At 40.4% G+C, this 25,671-nt stretch overlaps 1 protein-coding gene across 1 annotated transcript in view; it reads right to left on the bottom strand.

Annotated features, from left to right (window-relative positions):
* Positions 1 to 25,671, bottom strand: part of LOC138745900 (V-type proton ATPase subunit S1-like) — a 53,876-nt gene that overhangs the window by 6,869 nt on the left and 21,336 nt on the right. The window contains exons 5-9 of the mRNA XM_069903384.1: positions 24,110 to 24,150; positions 17,146 to 17,231; positions 10,366 to 10,607; positions 4,978 to 5,040; positions 3,650 to 3,887 (exon numbers count right to left, since the gene is read on the bottom strand). Of these exons, the coding sequence (XP_069759485.1) occupies positions 3,650 to 3,887; positions 4,978 to 5,040; positions 10,366 to 10,607; positions 17,146 to 17,231; positions 24,110 to 24,150 (670 nt within the window). The remainder of the gene's footprint in view (positions 1 to 3,649; positions 3,888 to 4,977; positions 5,041 to 10,365; positions 10,608 to 17,145; positions 17,232 to 24,109; positions 24,151 to 25,671) is intronic.

Below are 25,671 nucleotides of genomic sequence, written 5' to 3'. Positions count from 1 at the left end.
GGATGCGCCCATTAATGGAGTTACCCCTCACCCCTACGCTAAAGGGTCTCCGCAGGTGCCTGGGCCTGTTCTCTTACTACTCGCAGTGGGTCCCTCGCTTCTCGGACAAGGTCCGCCCACTGGCCCAAGCCACAATTTTTCCCCTCCCACTTTAGGTGCAGGCAGCCTTCACCAACATCAGGCAAGACATCGCGGATGCCATGATGCAGGCTGTGGATGAGGACTCCCCCTTCCAGGTGGAGAGCAATGCCTCTGAGGTGGCCCTTGCTGTTACCCTCAACCAAGGGGGATGCCCTATTGCCTTCTTCTCCAGGACCCTCCACAGCTCCTAGGTAGGGCACTCCGCCATTGAAAAGGAGGCCCAGGCGATTGTGGAAGTGGTCCGCCACTGGCGCCACTACCTGGCTGGTAGGAGATTCATGCTCCTCACAGACCAGCAGGCCATTCCTGCGCTGGAGAGTTGAGCTGGCAACCTACAGCTACGACTTCCAGTACCGCCCCAGGAAGTTTAACGACTCCTCTGATGCCCTCTCTCGCACCTGCGCGTCTATGCATGATGACAGGTTGCATGCATTGCATGAGTCCCTCTGCCATCCGGGCGTCACCCGGTTGTACCATTTCGTTAAGTCCCAAAATCTGCCATACACCATCAGGGACCTCAGGGACATGACCAAGGCTTGTTAGGTCTGTGCGGAGTGTAAACCCTGTTTCTTCCGAACCCCCCAGCCCCACGTTGTAAAGGCTACTCGGCCTTTCGAGCATCTCGGCATGGACTTCAAAGGGCCCCTGCCTTCCACGAATCAAAACGTCTACTTCCTCACAGTAGTGGACGAGTACTCACACTTCCCTTTTGCCATCCCTTGTCCAGACACCTCCATGGCCACCGTCATCAGGGCCTTGGGGCAGTTTTTCACCATGTTTGGCTACCCCGCCTTCATCCACAGTGACCAGGGGTCGTTTCATGTGCAACAAGCTGCACCAGTACCTGACGGCGAGGGGCATCGCGACCAGCTGCATGACAAGCTATAACCCGAGAGGCAACGGGCAAGTGGAACGCGAGAATGGGGTCGTCTGGAAGGCAGTCCTCCTGGCTCTCAGGTCAAAAGGGTGGACCGTTGAGCACTAGCAGGACACCCTGCCCGAGGTGCTCCATGCCATTCGGTCACTGCTGTGCATGGCTAATAAAGAGACCTCTCACGAATGTCTGTTCTCATTCCCCAGGAGGTCAGCGAGTGGAATGTCACTTCCATCATGGCTCACGTCCCCAGGACCAGTGCTTCTGCATAAGCATTTACGGACACACAAGGCCGAAGCTCTGGTAGAGCAGATTTTCCTCCTTCACGCAAACCATAACTACGCTTACGTTAGGTTCAGCAGTGGCAGGGAGGACACCATCTCAACCAGGGACCTGGCACCAGCAGGAGCACCCACCACACCATGCCACCCTCCAACCCAGGACAACGCTGACCGGGCATACATCCCCGTCCCTGGGCAGCTATGGGGCACGCAGGGCCTCCTTGACCACCAGGGGCCCCCTTCAGTCTTAGGAGACGAATCCACCCCCCACCCATCCAATACGACCCACATACGTCGACCCCGGCCCCCTTGACCACCCTTCTGCATGGCACCACACCAGCCACACACCCCCCTGCTGCCCGCCCCCCTACTTCCCCTCTGACCAGTGACCAGAGCCAGTCCTACAATGTACACAGAGACCCCGGCGGCTGCCGAATCATCTCAACCTGTAAATATTGTATGTACATAGTGGGTGCAATTCCTTGTTACTGCCCCCTCCCTCCGGGACAATTTTAAAGAAGGGGGTGAATGAGGTGGTACACCACCGGCCTACTGCAGGGGGCAACCTCTGTACCTGCAGGATTGTAAGGGGACAGGACAACACCTAGCCGGCTGTCAATCAGTCGGCCTGAATGGATCAAGCCCCACCCGGTTGGGTGTCAATCACCCTCTGGGATATAAGCCTGCGCCAGCCTCCGGAGGCCTCACTCAGAGTGCCTGCAACCACAGCCAGCCTGGCTCTGTGGAAGTCTTTGTGGATTAGAGCCTGTTGTACAGTTTTTATTTTTGTGTGTGTCTGATTCTGGCTAACAGTGCACCACACTGGCACAGGAGGAAACAGGTGGATAAGGTAGGGGGGCACACCAGCAAGCAGAGAGAGGAGGGATGGCTCTGTGAATGGAGAGGGAAGAGCTGAAGGAAAGAAGACAAAAAGAAAGGGAAGTGAGGGAGAATGGAGAGTAGGCTAGCAGAAACCAGAGAAGTCAATGTTAATGCCATCCAGTTGGAGAGTGTCCAGACAGCTAGTAGAAACCAGACATAGGCTCATCCCCTGCCCCTCCTCTGACTATTCTCTTCGGGAACCTTCCGGCATTTTTCCATATCTTGATGAAGGACTCAAGCCCGAAACGTTGGTTATGTATCTTTATATTTGCTATATAAAGGACACTGTGTGACCTGCTGAGTTTCTCCAGCATTATGTTTTTACTTAACCATGGTGTCTACAGACTTTCATGTTTTACTTCTTGAAATTTCTTGCAGTCCTGTTCAACAGGGGGCAGTGTAATGGCAGATAACGTTTACATCATTATCAAAATGCAGTAATAAATCAGTAGGTACATTATTTCACCTATTGTTGAAGCTGATTTATAGGTACTCTCTGCAGAACAACATGTTCCCCATTTCCCAAGAGAACAAACAGCACTGAACGTTAATGTCCAATCATTTTAGTTGCTGATAAAAAGGTAACCTGATGGACATTGTCTTCTCATTTTAGATAAAGTCAGAACATGATAAACCTAGGATGAAGACATTTCTTCTCTTATCTGCCCTGAACATTCTGCATCTATTCTGTTAAGTTCCCTAGAATTTGGCACATTTCAATGGGATCACATCTCATTCTTCCAAACTCAGAATTCTAAAGTTCCACTTATAAACCATGGGCCTACTCTGCATACTTGTTCTTGATCCAGCAAACCCACCAATTCAGGGATTTGCTTCATTGTCCCTCATCTCACCCAACCACCCTCCTCCCACCCCTTGTATATTTTACATTATGTTCTCCTCATTCAAATCCTTGATGTAGATTGTGAACAACTGGAGACCCAGCATCATTCCTTCCTGCACCCATCCTATCTTTCCAACCTAAAAATAATCCATCTATTCCTACCCTCTGCTTCCTGTCCATTAACTCACCCTCAATCCATGCGAGGGTACTGCATTCTTTAATTTTGTTGAATACTTCCTGTGATATTGGCTAGGTAGCCTGACAAACTACCCAATTGTTTTAAAAACTATATACTGTTGGGTAACTTGTTTATTGAGAACAGAGGAGGCAGCCAGCTGAGCCCACTCTGTCACTCAATGAGATGATGCTGACCTACTCACGGTCTTCAGTCTCCTGCCTGCTTCCCCATACCCTGGACTCAGCCACCTATCTAGCTCAGCCGGAGTTAATTCAACCCACAATTTATCAGTTCAAAAATTCAATGATATTATTATATCATGAAAAGGAACATAAATTTTACAACCATTGACAGAAGTCAACTATTTCCCATATTTTTAATATTCATCACAGAATCAGGAATTGTCAATCAATGTTATACTAAAGTTTTGTTTAATATTACTAACTTACCTGAAACTCAAAAATAGTGATGGTCCAGGCTTGGGCAGCTTTGTTCGCCGGAATAAATATTGCACCATAAAGACTGCTAGTTCCTACAACCTGACAGTGAAAAGAATACTCCTGTGGTGTGGAGACGCCGGACACATTAAACAGTCCGACATGGACTTCATCCTGCACAATTTCAACAAAATCTAAAGTGAACCAGTGCCGAGCTGATCCCGTGTAGAAACTGTTCCTCATTAGAAACCTTGGAAGGGGAACAAAAATTATTACATAGTGTTTGCAAAATATTTTTTGGTAAATTACTATATTCTCAAAACAATTTCCAGTACTTCACGATGACAAAAAAAAAAGTTAGAATTGAAAAATCTCTTGGAGTAGTCAATTAGAGTAACTGAAGAGAACCCATTTCTTCAGTTGGTGATGAGACAGCACAGATCTAATGTGATTGGATAAAGACCCATATTCTGAGACAGCACAGGAAGAGGCCATTTAGTTCAGAGTGGCTACTGGCTTCGTCAAAGAGCAACCCTGCTCATTCTTCCTTTATGCATGACATGAGGAAATGTTGTCATTCCTTCAGGATAATCTTTTTAATGCAACAACTGGCTTGGATTTGAAAAGTGCTGCCTTAAATGTGCCAAAGAATAATAGGATTCAAAGAGGATTTGGGTAAATATTTCAAAGGAGGAAAACATTTTGAGGAATACGAGGAAGGGAAGATAGAACTAATTGGATTGCTCTTTTAATGATAATGTTTATTGTTGTATTTATTGGCCAATGTACCACATGCAGCAAAATTCTTACTTGCTCCAGCTAAACAGGTTTAAAAAAAACAATTAAAATAATACACTTAATTGAATTAAAAAGAGATGAGAAAATTTAAAAATATATTAGATAGAAAATAAATATTCACAGTTATCTTCATGTAAGTGACTTTTTCAGTCGTCCTTTTGTGGTGTGGGAGCCGTCCCTGATTAATGTACCAAAGGGAAGAGCCCGATAGTTGTTTGAAAGAAACGATTCTTATGGTGTATGGCAAGCACGACATGTGCAATAGACCAGGCCTCGCACATTTAACATTCAGAGGCCATTCCACCATTCATTGCATCAGCTTGAATATTACATGAAATTATTGATCTGTTATTCACACAGGGTAAAGAAATTGAACTGCACCACCATCTGATGTGAAAGTGAGAACTAAAGAAGCATAAAAGCCACTTTGGATTTTGTTTTCAATATATTTTAAATTCCACCACCACTCTAAAGTGATACTTGAGGACTTATGATTGAATTATAAAACAAATCTCACTTAGGTAAAATTCATAGCAATTTACCTGATTTCCAGAGACTTAACACTAATGCTTGGGTTTTGTTGGACTGAATACTTGAGTGATAACCTATGGTAAATAATATGAAAAGGTATGAATAAACAATTTTTATTAAAGCAAGAGTTGTACAGAATCCCGTCTGTTGGGCAGAGTAGCACTGTGGTTATGTTATTGAGCTAATAACATGAAGGATTAATGAAGCACATTCAAATCCCGCATGGGAACTGAGCAATATGATACATTTAATGAAATAAAACTAGAAATAAGGGGTCATCTCCACAAGGCTTTTATAAAAATAAAATCTAATTTATTTTTATTCATTTGGGAAAAGAAATTCAGCATCTAGCCAATGACTAACAAGGTTGACAAACTGTTTATTTGTTAAAAAGAAAACTCCATGTACTGCGGGTTTCCAGTCTGCAGACAAATGTGGAAAACACCACGCACTGTGGGAATGCAGTCCGCAGGAGAACATGGAAAACAACACATCCAGTAACATCCTCTGGGAACGCAGACCATAAGAGGATGTGGAAAACATCACATCCTGTGGGAACTCAGTCTGCAGGACCATGAGGAAAACACCACACACCGTGGATACCCAGACCGCAGAAAAACACAAAAGTAACAGGTGAGCCTCCTCTGTGAGGATCTTGCTGATTTGATGCTCTTACATGCTCTTCAAAACCCTGGAGTCCACAGATTGGTTTGTCTCACCCTAGAGTTAATTCAATCTACAGTCATTCCATTTGAGAATTCAAACAATTTTAGATTACAGAAGTAATTCCTTTCTCAAGCCCATCCTAAATTGATGACTCCTTGTGTTGTTTTAATTGTTGGTGATGTGCCTCCTTGAACCATAGCATTCCTAATGCGACTGTCCTTGGGATACAGTTATCCATTGGTGAGATAAATAATCACTGCACCTCATCTGATTGTTATATTCATGATTTACTTTAGAGAAGCAAGCCTTTGATCACTGAGATCACAACACAAATATTCCAGTTATGTCAGCAAACAAATCTATTTTAAAAAATTTATTTATAAATCAATAATAAATCACACAATCAGAATACAAACCAATACATAACATTTTATCACATATAATCCCATATAATCCCCCAACCCAAACTTATCCCACCTGTCCCTCCCAACCCCCCCCCCTCCTCTAAACTACCTCAAAAGAAAGAAGAAAAAAGGGGATATCAACTAACATAATAGCCTTCAACTATTTGCCATGGATTGGGACAACACCATCAATGTATGGGAAAGAAAACATTAACAATTACATCGCATATATTCTAGATACGGGCTCCAAGTTTTAACAGAAAAAGGATAATTATTTTGAAAATTGTATGCTATCTTTTCCAAAGGAATACAAAATCTCATTTCCGCGTGCATTCAAATTAATCTCATTTTTCCAAGTAATTGCGAGACATTTTCTAGCCACAGCTAAAGCCAATCTCAAAAAAGTGATTTGAAATTTATCTAATTTTAACTCCACATTCATTTTTTTAAAAATATAACCCAGTAAAAATATCATAGGATCAAGTGAAATTTTAAATTTAAACATAACTTCCAAAAATTCCTTAATTCTGCTCCAAAAAGATTTAACCGTCTCATATAACCAAACCATATGTAAAAAAGAACCCACTTCCTTATGGCATCTAAAGCATAAATCAGAGGAGATACATTTACATTTCCTTAAAATCTCTAGAGTCAAATATAATTGATGGATAAAATTATAATGAATCAATCGATACCTTACATTTACAATTTTAGTCATACTGTCCTCACATATAGTCACCCAATCATCCGGAGAAATAGATGCACTGTACCATCAAATCTTTTTCCCACTTCAGTCTAGATTTATGAACATCCAGTTTAAACATTTTATTCTGTAATAAAGCATATATCTCAGATACAAATCCTTTCTTGCCACCATCAGTAAGTAAAATTTCAAATTTGAACCATCTCAGTAGCCTTAAGGTACATCCAAAATTGTCCAATAATAATGCTTTAACCTGATAATAAGGAAAAAAAGTACTTTAAGATATTTCATACTTCTCCTTCATTCTTTGAAAAGAGATAAAATAACCGGCTTCATAACAATTTTCTACCAATTTATCTCCTTTCTGTTCCCACAACTTCAAAAGTTGATTATGAATTGTAAAAGGAAAAAGTTTATTTTGAAACAAAGGAGGTTCTAGTGGAAATTTTACCGAGTACCTATAGTTTCATTCTTTTTATTCCATAGTTCTGTTAAATGTTTTAACACGGGCAAATTATAAGACTTAATAACTGAGAATTCCATCAATAAATAAATTGATCCATCCTCTTCTCACCAATCTGAGATAATTTGATATTGACCCATATCAAAGGATTATCCACTTGAAACATCCTACTGATAAATTTCAACTGAGCTGATTCATAATAATTTTGAAAATTAGTAAGATGCAAATCTCCTATGCATATTTCCAAGCTAGCTTCTGTAATGATACCCTTGCCATTTTATCTTTCCACAAAAGTTTTCTCACCAAAGTATTCAGAGCTTTAAAAAATTTTTGAGGAAATCTCCTACCATAATGTTATCATGAAAAAGGAATCCACCATAAATTGTTCATCATCAATATTAGAAGCATGTTGCCAACCACTAGAAAGAAACACACACACACACACACACTCACTCCTTTTTTATTGGGGCTGGAGTCTACCATATGAATAGCAATAGCGGGCAGGAACGTCCATAACCTCAGCCTGTTCCCGCTGAGTTAGCAGGGAAGCACAACCAATAGCATTTTAGGGCTGTTGGTCTGATGCTGCCCCAGCTTCTACCCCCGCTGGTTCGTTGTCCTGGAGTCACTTTAGCAATCTCCGTCCACGTCTGCTGCTGCACGACGTGCCGGCCCAATCTCCGCAATTGCGGACCGCCACAAGCATAAACATTCCTTAAGGTCCAATATTTTACAATTGACAATCAAATGTCTACCAGCTGCCTCAAAAGCTGAATCCAATCTGAAAGCTAACTTCTTATTAATCAAAATAGCGCCACCTCTTGCTTTAGAATTGAAAGAAGATGCTATAACTTGTCCAACCCAATCTCTTTTTAATCTTTGATGTTCCTTCTCAGTCAAATGTGTCTCCTGCAAGAGGGCAACATCAACCTTCAATTTTTTAAATATATGCGAATACATTTTTTCTCTTATTCAGATTTTTGAGCTCATTAACATTAAAAGTAGCAAAGTTTAAATTAGCCATATAATGTCGCTATAACCATCCCACCATAAATGGCAAAGCACCTCCCCATGACATCAACACAAACAAAGCTAAAGATCTCCTCAAGGAAAAGAAAAAAAAACAAAAAGCCCCATTAAAAAAAAACCAAAAAAACCAAAAAGCCCCATTAAAAAAAAACCAAAAAAAAACAAAGCCCCATTAAAAAAAACAAAAAAAACCAAAAAGCCCCATTAAAAAAAAACAAAAAAAAAACTGAATAGTATTACCTCCCTCAATTATGCGAGAGTGACAAATGCCACAAAGCGGCCGACGACTTTGGAAGGGATCAGCAGTTGAATCACCCCCCCCCCTCCCCTGAACAGAACAAAATAATCTCAGGTATGAAAAGCTTCGTCCAGATCTCGGTTAACTTGATCATCATCAATTCCAAAATCAATCAACTGTTGAGATTCCATCTCTCATTTACAGTTCTTCCCTTTTTGAGTTACAACGAGCTGCTGAGGAAGCCTGTCTGAATTTTGCACCTGCTTATTTGCGGGTAAAGAATTAGCAAAGACAAGAGCTTCAGCATCATCAGAAAAAAATTGAGACTGATAATCTCCATTAAAAACTTTAATTACAGCAGGATAACGAAAGACAAATTTATCACCCTTTTTCCACAGAACAGCTTTAGCTGCATTAAATTCTTTGCGACGTTTAATCACAGCTTGACTCAAACCAGCACAGAAATTCTTTTATTTTTAACAAGCAATGAACCCCAATTACTTCTCGCATTCTGTACCACAAGTCTCTGTCCTGGTAACGCAAGCAACGGATCAAGATGGAGCGTAGCACTTGGCCAGGAAGCGACTTCCTTCATACGGCTCGATGAGCCCTGTCCAACTCCAGACTATTCAGAAAATATGTTATTCCCAAAACCTCGGGAGTCCACTTCTGAAAAAACTAGACTGGGTCCAGACCTTCAAAATCTTCCGGAGGACCAACTATCTTAATATTATTCTTCTGACTTTGGTTCTCCAAAACGTCAATTTTCTTCAACAAATAATTTTTCTGAATTTCCCAGCCAGTAAAACGAATCCTCCATCTGTCCCACCTTTTCTTTGCAGTGATCAACATCGTCTTCACAGATAATCATTTCGGTCTTGAACCTTATCCACAGCTTTCAAACATTTTGCCACATCCATTTTTACAGAAGCTATTTCTCCTTTCGTTTCAGCAAACTGATCCATCATAATTAAGAATCCTTGGCTTATTTGTACAGCCAAATTTTCCACTTGCTTAGAAGGTAAATCTGAATAATGAGGATCAGACTTAAACTTAGAAGTCTGCCTCACCATCGGCTTACCCTGAAATATAACTGTTTCTTCTTCCATCTGGTGGTATTCCTCTTCCATTCCAGCGATGTCCTCTTCTTCCTCCGTCGACACAAAGGCCACCTCGGCCCAACTGCAGGTGCAGATGCCATCCCCCATCAGCCCAGAGTTGCTGGACTGAGGGAGACCAGGTGCCCGTTTCGGGTGATGAGCGCATGCGTGAAGTTTCACACATGCGCAGATGATCCTCCTGGTTGGGATTAAGTCGATGTCGAACTCCGGCGCCATCTTGTGCGACAGTATGCACCTTACCGCTGGACTGGCACTGCGGTCGGGATTGAAGGGAAATCGAATCCGGAGGCTCCATTTGCAAGGTAGGCCAAGATTCCTCTGTAGCAATTAACTGTTTAGTGGCTGTTTTCTTTGCAGTTTGAGTCTTAGTTTTTTTCATAGTTGCTTGCAGAATGCATCAACAATACAATCAACAGTTTTAAAAATAATTTAAAAACTTTTATATAGGTTTTTAAAAGTACTGCCAGGGTGTGTTTTCCCATATCTTCTGCCTACACCATCACGCCACGCCCTCCCCCTCCCCCCACCCCCATCCCAGCAAACAAATCTTGAGGTTAATTGAAATATATGAATAAGAACGAAGAAAAATAGTAGAAATCACTATCGCCATAGTTTCACAAGCAAAATAGGCGTCAAAGATCTTACCGAATTGATAAGGAACAAGTATCTAAACCCTATAAGGAGTTCTATCTCACTATGCTTTATTTGAATAAGGTTCTTGTTTAACATAAGAGAGCTGATATTTAGGTTTAGTATTGCAACTTCTTCCACTTACGTGGCATTAGTGGTTGAACATGCAGAACTATTGGTGTCCACTGAAGTAGAAATAAAGGTTTCATTGGTCAGGTCGATTAATGTTCCATTGACTTTTAGTTGTAGACTGGTAGCGTAAAAGAGAATGCACGTATTTGTACCATTTGTCACATTCAGTGGTGGGTGTGGAGCAGAACTAGTTGAATCCATGGCCAGCAATTGCCTTCCTGTGTGAATCATTCTATCAGTACTGTGACTAATAACCTGAAAGATTGAAAAGAGAATGTTAGACAAAGCAACTAAAGTCAGAAGCAATTAGTTAATATGATTTATGATTCATTCATCAAAATGTCAAAATACACTGGGATTACCAATTGAAAAGAAAAGAATTAGTAAGGAATCTTTTTTATGAAACTATCACAATAGGTGATTGAGGCTGAGAATAGTGACTGCTGGGTAAGTATTTGAAATGATAGAGCTTGTAGAGCTCGTCGAAAGAATCAAAGACTTGTTGATCCAAACCAAGGCTTTTATTAGCAAAAGACAGGAGCTCTTCACAGGTGGCCGACCAGTTCGGAATGATCCGACCTGGCTAGGGACACAACCCTTTAAGGCCCAGACAGTAGGCGTGGCTAAGCTCTCAGCCAATCGCTGTAAGCACAGTCTAGATACTGCAACTATATACACTATATACATTGGTGATAGATCTGTACTACCGCAGAGCTATTAAAAGATGCGGAACCAAGGCCAAACTCTAGGATAGAGCTAGTACAGATACAATAGGCCCCTTTTAGTGCAGTCATATCTATTTCTGGAACTGCTGTGTAGATTCGGTGAAAAATGCAACCTCATAAACCAATAATTTTAATCATATTAAATTATTTAATCTTATGAATAATCTTTGTGCATCTTTGCAGTCCTTAATTGCTTTCAACTAGCTTTCTAAGTTATTTATAGTATCAATGCTAAGCTGAAATTGCAATTACTTAACGGCAGATTTGTTTAACCCAAATCAATACAATTCTTTATTTACAAAAGATATCATCACAAGATCAAGTAACACTTAAACAATGGAATCCAAAGCCACCGCTGAATATAAGAAATAGGAGCAGGAGAAGGCCTATTGAGACTGAAATCTTTATCTTTGCACTAATCCATTGAGGCACTGATAAATTCCCTCATTGCCCTGCAGTACTGTTTTGGTCTCTGCTTGGTTTCTTTGCTCCATTGCCATTTCATCTACATTTTAACCAATACCTCACCTTTTTAGGCATAGCCCTCTTGTCTTACCCATCATTCCCCTGGAGTGAAACATGAACGTCTGCAGACACTGTGATTGCTGTTAAAAATATAGAAATATATAAGCAATGTTTTGGGCCTGAGCTCTTCTTCAAGGTATTACTCCTCTACCTTCTCTGTTACTTAAATATATTGCTTTCTCATTTAAAAAAAATGTTTTTCTCAGTTCTGTCAAATGGGGTTTGACCAGAAACATGTTTCCTACTGCACAGATAATACCTCATCAGCTAAGTGTTTTCAACATTTTCTATTTTAACTTCATTTATAATAGTTTGACTGTCAGGTCAAGGTGAATTAGCAGCATTAAAAGTCCTCTGTATTAAGGAATTATGTGTTGTTGTACAAGTCCACATGTTTTAACTTGGTCAACCCAGGCTTTGCTTCATAACAAATAAACTTGATGTAACAACAGAATTGAAAACTTTGTCCAAGTAAGGTTAATGTGGCTGACAATAAACAAACAAATCTTCACATCCATTTTCTTGACACCCACCCCCCACCCCCCAAACTTACTGAAGGTCTCAAAGCCATTTTTCTTTTTCTTCACAATATCTAACCAGTCCCCTTCCACTATCACCTTCCTCCACTTGGCAGAACTTGTTCTCATCCTCAATAACTTCTCCTTTGACTCATCGCACTTTCCCCAAATCAAAAGACTGATTAATTGATCAAAGCCTTTTTGTTGACTTTGCTGCATCTACACAGGCAAGACTCCTCAACCCTTCCTCTGCTACATTGATGACTACATCAGTGCTGCCTCATGCACCCATGATGAGCTCATCAACTTTATCCACTTTGCTCCAACTTTCATCCCAACCTCAAATTCACTTGGTCCAACTCTGGTGACACTCTGCCCCTTCTTGATCTCTTTGTCTCCATCTCAGGAGACAAGGTTTCTACAGACATTTTCTACAACCTACCAACTCCAACAACTATCTCGAGTATACTCTTCCCACCCAGTCCTCTGCAAGGATTCTAAACCTTCAAATTCCTCTGTCTTCATTGTATCTGCTCCCAAGATGAGGTCTTCCAGTCTAGACCATCCTCCATGTCTTCTGTAGTGTGGTTTGTGGAGGGCCATGTGACCTATCCATCTGGAACCTGCTGGGAGTGTGGATTGTGGAGGGTCATGTGACCTCTCCATCAGGAACAGTGGGATTGTGGTGGGTCATGTGACCTTTCCATCTGGAGCTTAATTGGAAGTAACATCACCTGCCAATCAAGGTTGGACTCTGCCCACCAATTAGTATGCACCTGACCATTTAATAAACAAAAGATTACCTGGGCACCCTCCAGCTTAGTGTACTGTGAAGTTCAACACATGCACTAGCTCTCTCTCTTTGCCTTTAGGTCCTGAGACAAACCCTGCCCCACTCCAGGTCGCGAACTGTGGACAACCCTGGATGAGTCATTGATAAAGGGATTGGGGCTGTTAGATCATATTAGAGCCATGCCCACATTAGACAAGGCTGTTATAAGTTTGTACACAGTTGCTAGTTACGGAAGTGTTAAGTCCGACATGACTGGGTTGTACTGGACTTGTAAGTCTGTATACAGTTGCTAGTATTGGTAGTGTTAAGTCTGGTGTTTATATGAGTGTAAGCAGTTGCTGGTTTCGGTAGTGTTAAGTCCGATGTGACTGATTATATTGCATTGTGGTTGAGAGTACTAGTGTGTGTTATCCCTATTGCAATCCCCTTATGTGTGTTTTAATAAAGATCCTTCCTGTATGCAGCCTGACTTTAGACTCATTGCTCTTTGAACCACTGAACATTTCCCTTTCCACACAACAATTGGCACTGAGAGCAGGGTTCAAGGGGTATCGGCTGGACCCACATGCGGTCACGACATTTGAACTTATTAACAAGCATGTGTGTGATCTTCCATCATTTATGTGTTATGGCATGCTTCCTTGCCAACAGGATTGGTAGGAAGGGGCCCTTAGCAGGTAAGGGAGTTTCGGGGCATGAGAGATAATTCCCGGGAGTACTGATGATAGGTGCCAGATTTAGTAGATTAGTAGGTTCACTGGTGGACCTCAGAAGACTGGTAGACTGGGCTGAGTGTCTGGGCCCATGAAGGGAGAAGATTGGGCACCACATGGTGCTCTTCCTGAGACCAAGGGGAGTCATGGGATTGGGGGAGGGGTATTTCTTTGGCTTATGGTGTGTCTCCTGAGACACCAACTGGAAATTATAGGAGAATTAGGCCAACAGGGTACCCAGAAATATAGGGAGATGGAATCCAACCTCCATCGCAGTTGTGTGCACTACGGTAGGAGGCACAGACTGCCCAAGTGCAAGCAACCAACCTAGAGATGAAAGATATAGAGACAGCTTGCAAGCTGATTAAAACACAGCATCTGCAAGCAGCTCGCCAGTCTGGCTGGCAGCTTGACTCAGTCAAGGTCCAAGCAATTGTCCAGCAGGGGAAGGAATCAACATGTGGTCAGAGGATGGAGATGCATGGATGGACAGAGATGACCATGAGGAAACTGAGTCCTGTTTCACATGTCCTTCCCTGTGTGTGCCCAAGCCTTTGCAAACCAAACCAGTGACCCCTCGGTCCCTGACCAGCCACGAGGGTACCCTGCCAACCCTCCAAAGCGGATCCAAGTGATTCTGGTTGACTGGGTGAGGTCTTCTAGTATTTTCAGTTTGGAATTCCAGCATCCAAACTTTTTTGCTCTTTGAAGAAAGTCTGCAACTCTCTCCAACAAGAATTTTATCTATCTCTTTAAAATGTTCACCCTTGGTGGTTTCCATCTCCTTCATAAACATGATAAAATGATGACAAAAACTTGCTTCCGTAGCTACATCTTTCCTCAATAGTGTCACTGCTTCCAACCTATTCCATCTGAATTCAAATTGAATTTCATCCTTCACAGTAAAATAACTGTTTGAATTGATCTCTCACTGTAATTCTACTTTCTGTATTGAGTTTTATTCTGCTGTTCTTCTGGATGGTCTAGCTCAATGGCATGTAAACATATTTTTTCTCTGTACCTCAGCACTCAAGACAATAAACGGAAGATTGAAAATTAAACAGTTCAGATACCCCACCCCCCCAAGTTTTGCATCCCAAAATCCATTCTTAATTGCATGGCTACCACATGCTTGTTCTTGCCATCTCACTACAATAGCAGTGACTCCCTCTACTCAGTGAGGGTTGTCCTTATCCCCATGTGATGTTTGAATTTAAAATAAAGAATTCTTTTCCCAGACATCAAGGATCGCAAACCAACAAGACTAGAATTCAGATTATACTCCTTTGGATATTTTGCCCTCCATTTTCCTCCATTCACAGCCTGTGGTGTGCTTTTATTCTCCCACTTTGTGATCCTAAACAATCAGTTTTCCACAGGGACCTCAACTTCACCCCCCAATATCACAGATTTAATGAATTCCAAGACATCATGTTTACCTCTTTTTCATTTTAAATTTTTTGCCCACTTGCTTGACCAAGGATCCTTTCTCCTGACTGTGGAAAGTTTTTCCAATCTCCAGAATTCCCAATCTAAAATCAATCCCTTCTTCCAGATTTTAACCATCTCCAGATCTAGTCACTGTCAATTGCAAATCAATGTTAACTCTCCCCAATTTTTCTACTGCTCTCACCTACACCACCTGACCCAACCCTAAATGCAGCACTTCACACATTAAGGACCAACCTCAACAAACCGACTGACAAGAGTGATGAAGCTGTCATTGTGCAAATTGACCTCCACTTCAGAACCTGAATGTTCTCTCTTAGATATCTCTTCACACCTCCCTCTGAGTCATGACCCCAACACTGAACATCAGGCCATTACATCCCAGATAGGGACATATCACTTCCTGAGGAGACCTTCCCTCCATAACCTTCAGCTTCATCATTTCAGATCCCACACATCCCACGTTAACTCTTCCGCAAGCAAGATTCTGCTGGTGGACCCAGTATTTCAGCCTGTGTCCCAAATAATTCATTTCTTCCTCCCTTGACTCTATTTTGTCTCCCTTTATCCAGGCTCTTTTCACTTTCATCCATGACGCCGCTAATATTTGTTACTTTGACATTTTCCTGGCAGGAGGACCTTTCTGATTGATTCTTGAAAAGAAAGCAATGATTCCCTGGATGGGGTGTATAGAACTAGGAGTTACCATCTCAAAATAGGGGTCTCACCACTTCGGACAGAGATGAGAAGAAATTTCTTCACCCAGAATAGACTGAATCTTTGGAGTGCTTTACTGAAAAGAGCAATGACTCAGTAACTAAAATATTCTCAAGGATTGTTAGATATTAGGGGAAACAAGGAAAATAGCAATACTGCAAGAGAGTGGTGCTGAGGTAAACATTTTCCTGAGACCTTATTGAGTGGAAGAGCAAGAATAAGGGGGTTAAATGAACAAATCCAGAATATCCTTGTGTTACTTTTGCATATAACTCCTCGACTTATGAACTATGCGATTTACGCCCATCCGCACATTCAATTGAAATTTTTAAAAAATACTGTACAGGTAATATTCCCCCTTGTTCCGACTGGGAGCCTGACATCCCCACTCCTGCCGGGAGCCCAAATTGGCACTGGGTAACTAGGGGGAGTGGCATCATCTCAAAACCTATGTTGTGATTTAAAATGCATGCGCAGATTGCCAACGCTCTCTCTCCCTCTTCAATCTCTCCCTCCCCAGCCATAGCAATCTGCACACGTTTTCCAAATCACCTTTTATTAAAAATGGTGTTAGGTCTGTCAAAGAACGTTTCCTTGATGTCACTATAAGAGGAGGACCGAAATGAAAGAAAAAAATAAAATTTACACGATTAAGTTGAAAATCGGGCCTCTCGTGAGAGATGGCTTTGGTGGCCGCCATGTTGTATTTGACAAACTATAACAGGAATACAGGGCAATTCCAACATAACCCCATTCCGAGATACGAATGGTCAGCCAGAACAGAACATGGACATATGTCGAGGAATACCTGCACATGAATCAACTATGTGGAGCCACAAGGGAGTTGGTTCTTGTTATGAAGGTACTGAAGTCTTCTAGATCCAAGGTGGTAGAAGATGGACTGAATAATTTTAAAACAGGAACACAATTCATTTTATCATTGCTGCTAAGTGTTCTATTGGTCAGTCATTTGTTGCTTTGCCAATATTACATTTGCAAAGATTACAAGAAAACAAGTAATTTTTTTCTAAAGGAGCAATGTAACACTTCACACACTAAGGACCTGTAAAAAATACCTTGATGAAGGGCTCAAGCCCGAAACATTGGTTACGCACCTTTATCTTTGCTATATAAAGTACCTGCTGAGTTTCTGCAGCATTGTGTTTTGACTTCAACCACGATGTCTGCAGACTTTCATGCTCTGCTTCATGTTAACATCTGCCATTGCCAAATAATACAATGGGATCTCAGTAGAAGCTCCTTAATACAACAAAGACCCCATGTGTAGCCATATGGGCACATGGATGAATTTCCTGCTATTAATGGAACTCAGAAATATGGGTTATTACTCACCACAGAAGGTCTTAAAGCTGTGTAAATGCCAGTAAACCAGAGACCTTTCCCTTTCAAAGCGTTTGTTGTCATCCCAATTACTTTATCTGGAAATGGGATTTGAGCAGTGAGAGGTTCAAAGCATACACATTTTAAGGCAAAAAACCTGTGTTCGTGGATCCCAGAACAATGAAAATTTATTTACTTCAGCAACATGAGGAAATAAATATAGGAATTAGTTACTGCATGAACATACACCCCAATAAGACAAACAACTGTTTTAACAGGAGTGATGGATTTCACCGTGGACCCAAAAGAAGTTTGGAGATTGAGAATAATTGATCAAAGTGTGCTGTATTGCACTTGAACCCTTGTACTGATTCCTTTATAATTTTTTTATTGTTTTGTTATGCTTTGCTTTCAATGGTTCTATTTTGTTTAAATGGCTTTGAATGCATCTCGAATTTCTCTCTTTAAGCATTTACTCTAAGAAAACTATACTTGCTTTAATCTGAAAAATAGTTGCTCAAAATCTTATCACCAGATCTTAGAGATCAATTAAAACAACTGTCATTAGGACACAAGAGATGAACAATGAGATACAACACAGTAAAATCCCATTATCTGGCATTCAATCAACCAAAAACTCAAACAACCAGCAAATAAAATATCGAAGAAATAAATAAATGATTTTAAAAAAAAACAATAAATAAAGTTGAATTAAAAGTTTAAATAAAAATTTTAAATTGTAAAAGTAAAAGCAACACACAAACACTTGGCGAAGATGGGAGCAAACATTCCCTCAGCAGCTGTTTGAATAAAGTTTCAATAAAGTTGTGTTTGAATAAAATGGTGTCACCCAGGATGAAGAGCCAGCCAATGCCGCTCGCCGCTGGAGTGACTCTCCCAAAGTGTCTCCTTATCCCTGCCCAGTTAGAGTCAATATTAGGTATACAGTACGTTTCCGATTATCCAAAATGCTTGGGGCCTGACCTATCTCGGTTATCCGGATTTTTCGGATAATCAAGACATTTCTTTAAGCAGAACAGTAGTATTTTAGTGGAACACTTGTATCCACAGTTAAACAACAACAGGTTTTTCAAGCATGAAATAATGTTTAATTCTTACCAAAAAAAAAATTAATCTCTACTTAGAAAATGTAGCAACAAACACTAGAATTTCTGTGGAACGTTTTTTTCAAATGTTTCCTCCAATGTCATCTGTCTCATAACAACCTTTTTTTTGTCTTAGCAGTCCGTCTTTGATACTAGATTATTTCAACATGATTTCTTTTTGTTATGAATGCACACTGCTCGAGTGCATCAATAAGTACATCGCACATGTTTACAATGTCGTTGACAGGCACTTTTTCTGCAGTGTTAACTAAGTCCTCTTCGTTGCACTCACCTGGATGCAGAACAAGTTCAGCTATTTCACCATCGGTCAGTGAATGAACAACTGGAGCATCATTTTCAATGTTAAAAACGTCTTCAATATTCTCTTCTTCCAGCTTATTGACAGACTCTGAAGGTATATGTTTTGCATATGAGAGGAGATCCAACAACATTTTATTTTCACCTGACCCATGGAATCCTTCAAATTCACCATCATCTTCTTCATCATCAAGGAACATAGTTGCAGGCCAGCGATTGTGCCAGGCACATACAACTGTGTCTTTAGTCACTTTGTTCCAAGCTTTGGCAGCAGCATAAATGGCATCTCCTTTTGGAAACTTCCTATCAGCATGCTGTTCAAGAAACTGTTTTTATATTCACTCTTCAGTGATATAAGGATACCTTGGTCTCATGGCTGAATTAAGGAGTCACATTTGGGGGAAAAGGCACATGACATGAACATTATGTTTGTTGAGACTTTTAGCTGGAGGATGAACAGAACAGTTGTCAAGGAATAAAAAAAATCTTGCTGTCATCATCCAGTCCAGTTTTCCCTGCAGTGAGCACGACCTGCTGGTACAAAATGTTTGTTAAACCAATCAGAAAAGATATCCCTGGGGATCCGTGCTTTTCTGTTGGCATAATAATGGACTGGTAAGAAATTGACTCCTTTAAAAAATGAGGACACAAGCTTTTGCTTATCACAGCAAGTTTACTGCTGCATTAACACATCCCAGCACAGTTATTCTGTCCTTAATTCTTGTAGGGGTTGTCTCATCAGCCAGTATAGTTCTGGGGCAAAAAGGCCAAAAGAGTGATGTAACATTAGTATTATTGATTTGTTATGGGGTTCAGGTTTTCATCAGCAATGATCTTGTCAAACTCATCAATGAATCTCTTTGCTGCTTCGCGATCAGCAGATGCTTTTTGCCACTCATCTTTAACATTTTAATGCCATGTCTTTTCTTAAATCCGATCAACCAGCCTGCTGAATATTCACAGTTCTCTTCAATTTTCAGTTCATCATGAATGAGCTTTGCTTGTCTCATGATCAGCAAACCATTAAGTGGCATGTGTTCATTGCGACACTGTTTGATCCACTCCATCAATACATTCTTCCTTTTTACCTTGTTTTTCTATCTTTCATTAACTTCTCATCTTCACGTTCAGAATAGAACTTCAGCTTATCCTTGTTCCTCAAGATTGTGGTTGTTCCAACACCATACTCCTCTGTTAGACATTTCATACATACACCACTGTCCAGTTTCGACGGCAGCTTGACCTTGTTCTATAGACAGACATAAACACTTCCTCCTTTTCTTCTCACTGACATCGACAATGCTCTCTGCAGACCTCTTTGCCATTGCGCGATAGACCCCCACCAGAGCTATATCTTTGAACAGTACACAAAAGCTCCATTGATTCTAGTAGTGCTAACCACGTTACAGACCCCCCCGCTACAGCTATATCTCTGAACAGTACTGTACACAAGAGCACCATTGATTCAAAATAGTGCTTACTGCACGTCAGACCCCCACTTGAGCACAGTGGGTTAAAAAAAATCAACTCTTTTCAAATTGTGATGTCATATCTCAACCAAAATTTTTTTGGATATTTGAGAACTTCAGTAGATCGGCATCCAGATAATTGGAAACATACTGTATTAGTAAGGTTTTATCTGTAAACTTGGGGGAGGTGGTTAATTATCATGGCGGCACGGTTAGCGTAGAAGCCAGTGACCAGGGTTCGAATTTAATTTTTTTTAATTATGGGAATTACATGATTAAAGTGAAATTTACTTAATTAAAGACTATAATATTGATTTTATTTTCAAATTACTTAACATTTTGCACCGTCTTTTGTCTTTTAAATGATGTATTCTTAAAGCAGGTGTATTAGTTAGGTGTTGTAAGAGTGAGTCTCAGCCAACTGGAAAATTCGTATTTCCAGCATCTGTGATTCCTGTGGGTGCTGGATAATGTGTTTTTTTTTTAAACTGTAGCAAGCTTTTGCGATGTGATTTTATGTTATTCGCCTGGGGGGAGGTAGGATGATAGAGGATTTGATAGAGGTTTTTAAGAAAATGAGGGGGATAGATAGAGTTGATGTGGAAAGGCTTTTTCCATTGAGAGTAGGAGAGATGGATACAAGAGGTCATGGGTTGAGAGTTGACGAGCAAAGGTTTAGGAGTAACATGAGGGGGAACTTCTTTACTCAGAGAGTGGTTACTGTGTGGAATGGGCTTTCAGGAAAGGAGGCAGGGTCAATTTTGTCATTTAAGAAAGAGTTGGATAAGTATATGGATGGGAGGGGGATGGAGGGAATTGGGCAGAGTGCTGGTAAGTGGGATTAGAGGAGGGTCCTTGGATCAGTGCGGACTAGAAGGGCCAAATTGGCCTGTTTCTGTGCTGTAATCGTTATATGTTATAACAATGTGGATGGTTTGTCTGAAAGTCAGGAAGGGACATATTCCACAAATGGTTTAATTTAAAGTGGCAAATGTTTGTGCAATCTTTCAAAGGTCCACTTTGAACTTTGAAAAATGTAGATTATGGAAATAGGAAACAAAACAGTAATTGCTGGAAATTTCAGCAAGTCGGGCAGCATTCCACAAGAAAAACCTTTAATTAGAACTAGAAAAGAGAAAAAAAGAAATGTTTTACATTGCAGAGAAGATAGGGGAGGGAACATCGCTCATGGAGGCCATGCAGACAGTTGTGGCATCCTTTGCTAAATGGATTAATGGGGGCAGTCATCTAAAAAATGAGTAAAATGGTGCAATGAGCAGTGAGTGAGACATGCACAGCAAGTCAGATTCTATTAATGGAGATAAAACTTGAGCCGAAATATAAGATGTGCAGGTTGGTATGTTAATTGGCTTCTGTAAATTTCCCTGTAGCTGTGTGGTAGAATCTAGGGATGGGGTGAGTTGTTAAAAATGCAGGGAGAATAAAAAAAAGAACAGATTTATGGAAGATTAGTGTAAATGGGTGGTTGAAGGCCCTGTTCACATGCTGTATCTCTCAGTCTATAACTCTTATCACTTGAATGCAACTCTTATCACTTGAGGCAACCAGTAGAAACCAGTTCCAGCACATGCTTTCATCGTTCCCACTGTGTTTGAATGAGCAAAACACATTTTTAAGACATCAAGTGGAACAATAATGTTAATTTGCGAGTTATTTATGAACAAAAGTCCCAATTAGATAATTTAATCTTTGGCAGAAATAGCTCATCCATTTAACTTCAGAGTAAAGATGTAGAGAAGGGTTTTTGATGTGCAGAAAGAATTATCTTAGTAGTTAACCAAAAAATAATTTGCAGATTTTAACTCATTTCACATTTACTTATTTCCATTTGGGTTCCTGAGAACCAAATAAATCTTTTCATAGATCATATTAAAACTGTGACACAGGTAATTAAAGATTATGATAGGACAAGATTCAGAAAATATCCAGCTTCATATTCAGCCTCAACCTCTGGATCAATTTTATTGCAGCTCATTATTTCCTTGATGCTAACCTTAACATCTAACTACTAGTTTTCCAAATCATTTGTATGCAGATCATAGCACTCTAAAGGCAGCTGTTGAACAGGATGTTTAAAGCATTCCTTCGTTTGCTTTTTAATGAGTATCATAATGCAATGAAATCAGCTTAATGTGAGGTATCAATGGGAATGGGAATGCTCTGTTATTAACAGAATATAATAAAATATTTCAAGCCTGCTAGTTCCATAATCTATCCCATTTTATCACTTTCACATCCTGAGGGAAAATGGCAATATTTGAAATACTTAACTATCCCTGATCTCCATTATTAACACTGATCTCTTATTTGCCACAGACAAGACTCCACTGTCTAGAAATTAAAGGGCACCTCAAAATGGACTTTAAATGGGTGGTGCACAGGGCCCACAGGTACTCTGTTCAAGGAATCACATCATAAGGTTCAGTTGTACAACTGGTTCCAGGCATTGTCCATTACAGATAGGAGAATCAGGTGTGTCTTGGTCTGCAATGGGAGAAGGGAACGGTCATTGGGGAAGGAGACCCAGAAAATGGGGAGAAAGAGGATCAGTCAGGAGAATATGGACCATCGGGGTGAGATGGGGAAGTCCAGAATGACAAATGTGGATCAAATGCCAATTTGGGAATATCAGGTGCTAGATTGGGAAAGGATGTAGAAAGGGAACTAGAGTCAGTCTGGAAATGAAAAAATAATTGCAGAAAATCTGAAATAAAAACTGAAAAAAAACAGAACAAGCAAGATCTGTGGAAAGAGAAAGAAAATGGATAAAGACCCTTCATCAGTTTTGAGAGACAGGTTGATGAGGCAGGTATTCAGTCAGTAGATAGGTGGAGGGAAAGACAAGTGACAACTGGATGGATTGCTTGAATGGGGATGCTACATGAAAAGCAGGTGAGGAAAGTTGAGTAGAACGGGAATCTAGACAAGGCTGGAAAATTTGATGGACCATGAGATAGAAGAATAATTGCAGGTCAATATTTCACTATAAGATGGCCAACCTAAAATGGGTTCCCAGCAGAGGATTGATTCAATGTTCAATTGAAGTACTATCAAAACAGACTTCCTAAATCTGATCCATTCTTTGGCCACAAATAGAGGAAAAAAATAATTCAAGTCATAATAAACAAGAAAATCTGCAGTTTCTGGGGTCTAGTGCAGTACTCAAAAGTGCTGGGGGAACTTAGCAGATACCTTTATCAGGAAGAGCTGAGGCTCAAAATGCCAACAGCTTATTGTTTCTTCAGCACTTTTGGGTACATCATTTAAGTAGCATCTAGATATTGTATGTATACATCCATTGGACCGCTTACATCCCTAACGTCGAAGTACTCGAGATGGCAGAGGTCGACAGCATCGAGTCCACGCTGCTGAAGATCCAGCTGCGCTGGATGGGTCACGTCTCCAGAATGGAGGACCATCGCCTTCCCAAGATCGTGTTATATGGCGAGCTCTCCACTGGCCACCGTGACAGAGGTGCACCAAAGAAAAGGTACAAGGACTGCCTAAAGAAATCTCTTGGTGCCTGCCACATTGACCACCGCCAGTGGGCTGATAACGCCTCAAACCGTGCATCTTGGCGCCTCACAGTTTGGCGGGCAGCAACCTCCTTTGAAGAAGACCGCAGAGCCCACCTCACTGACAAAAGGCAAAGGAGGAAAAACCCAACACCCAACCCCAACCAACCAATTTTCCCCTGCAACCGCTGCAATCGTGTCTGCCTGTCCCGCATCGGACTTGTCAGCCACAAACGAGCCTGCAGCTGACGTGGACTTTTTACCCCCTCCATAAATCTTCGTCCGCGAAGCCAAGCCAAAGAAAAGATTACTCATTAGCATAATTGATGGAAGGAAGACCCAGAGTAAAATTGACAATCTTTGTATAATTCTTTTAGAAAATGACTTTTTAAGCATGCAGCGTTCAAACAAATATGGTTGTACATAATCCACTTTTAGCCAAACCATTCCATGCAATGTTTTCCTATCAATCCTATTGAATGGGTAATACCAACACTTCTTTTAATCTTAGATAAGGAAAAAGTAACACAATCAAAATCAATCTTACCATTGTTAGCTAGAGTCTGTGCCGTCTTCAAGTTATTCATGCTGTTCATTAAGACAGAGATAGTTGTTTTTAAATGTGCGACCATGATTATCTTAAATAGAACTACTACATATCATTCATTGAATTGCACAATTTTTCAATATCTAATTATTTACCATATGATGGGGATTGTAAATGTCAAAATAAGTCCCTTTGTTATCAGTCATTGGGGATCATTACAAAGAATTTATTCAAACCTACCACATGCAAAAACTTTCAAAGAACATATGTAAGATCTAGAAGTTTCCAGTTCTTCATTCTGTTGACCTAAATTAAATTGCATTCTTGTAAATTGCGCCATGGAAATTCCTATAGTCAGTCAAACATTATGATTTTCTTTGGAGGTAAAAGTGCAGTCAGTAATTTGGGAATTTGGCTGATTTCCCATGAAAATAAAAATCTTGAAAGAAGTTTTACATTTTCTCCCAAAGCAAAAGTGATTTTTAGTTGTAACTTCATAATTAAGTACTTTTCCTCTTTAGCAGTGTAAATGATCTTGATATTACATTTTGGGATATTCCACTCTGAGATGTGGATTTTTGATTGTAAATGACACTTTAACATAGCAGCAAAGGCAGATAATTGAATTCATCACAAAATAAAATGTATTGCTTATTAGATTTGTGCTTTTAACCAAAAAAAAATCAACCTGGAGTTAACAAAATTTCACTCTAAGCAGGTTGCACATCCCAACATGACAGTCTGGCAGTTCCTGGAGCACATCAAAATTATGTCTGTAAACCCTATTTTCTCCACTATCAATGGAACATTAGGTGTAGATTAAATGCTCTCAATAACAGAAGCAATAGATCTTGCCCTTACATCGCCCTATCAATTGGATAGGTATATTTGTGCGAACTTGTAGGATACATTTTCAACATAAAACAACTTTAATATAAAAACAACTTTTCAATTTTCCATGAGATAACTTTAAGCATTTTTCAGAATAGCTGCAAATACTAAAAGAGAATCAAATGCAGACATAGTGCTCAGACGAAAAGTAATGAGTGTGGTAAAAGTGTGAACAGCTGTGAACTGTGGTTGAGAAAACTAAACTCGTTAAAATTTTCAGAATTCAAAGAAATTAATTGCTTTTAAGTACAATCGCTCTGGTATTATTCCAGATCAGAAGATGATTTGGGAAAAAAATTCTAAGTGGCAGAGATGCATAATTTACATCAACATTACTTGGATAAAAATCTGCAATAGTCCTGCTCATAGTTTGTTTTGATTCTGGATAAGTAACTCATCTCCATTGCATATGTTTAAATAAACTGTTCACTTTTTCATTTTATGCGTGAATGATCAGGGTGTTGACAAGGAAATATGGAATTAATACAAAATCAATGGTATTTAAAGGAATGTGACAGAGTAGATAAGGGGGAATGCAGAAAGAAAAATATCTGATTTGTGAGCTGCTTAAAGAAAAAAAAACCCAGCAGGTTACCACAGGAGTACAGCAACAAAGTGCTAAGTGCTAAATACATTGATCAGTGCAGCTGACAGAAAATCTGCACAGAAAG

The sequence above is a fragment of the Narcine bancroftii genome, chromosome 11 (genome assembly GCF_036971445.1).
Source record: "Narcine bancroftii isolate sNarBan1 chromosome 11, sNarBan1.hap1, whole genome shotgun sequence".
NCBI lineage: Eukaryota > Metazoa > Chordata > Chondrichthyes > Torpediniformes > Narcinidae > Narcine > Narcine bancroftii.
This window is presented reverse-complemented; position numbering and strand designations above follow the sequence as displayed.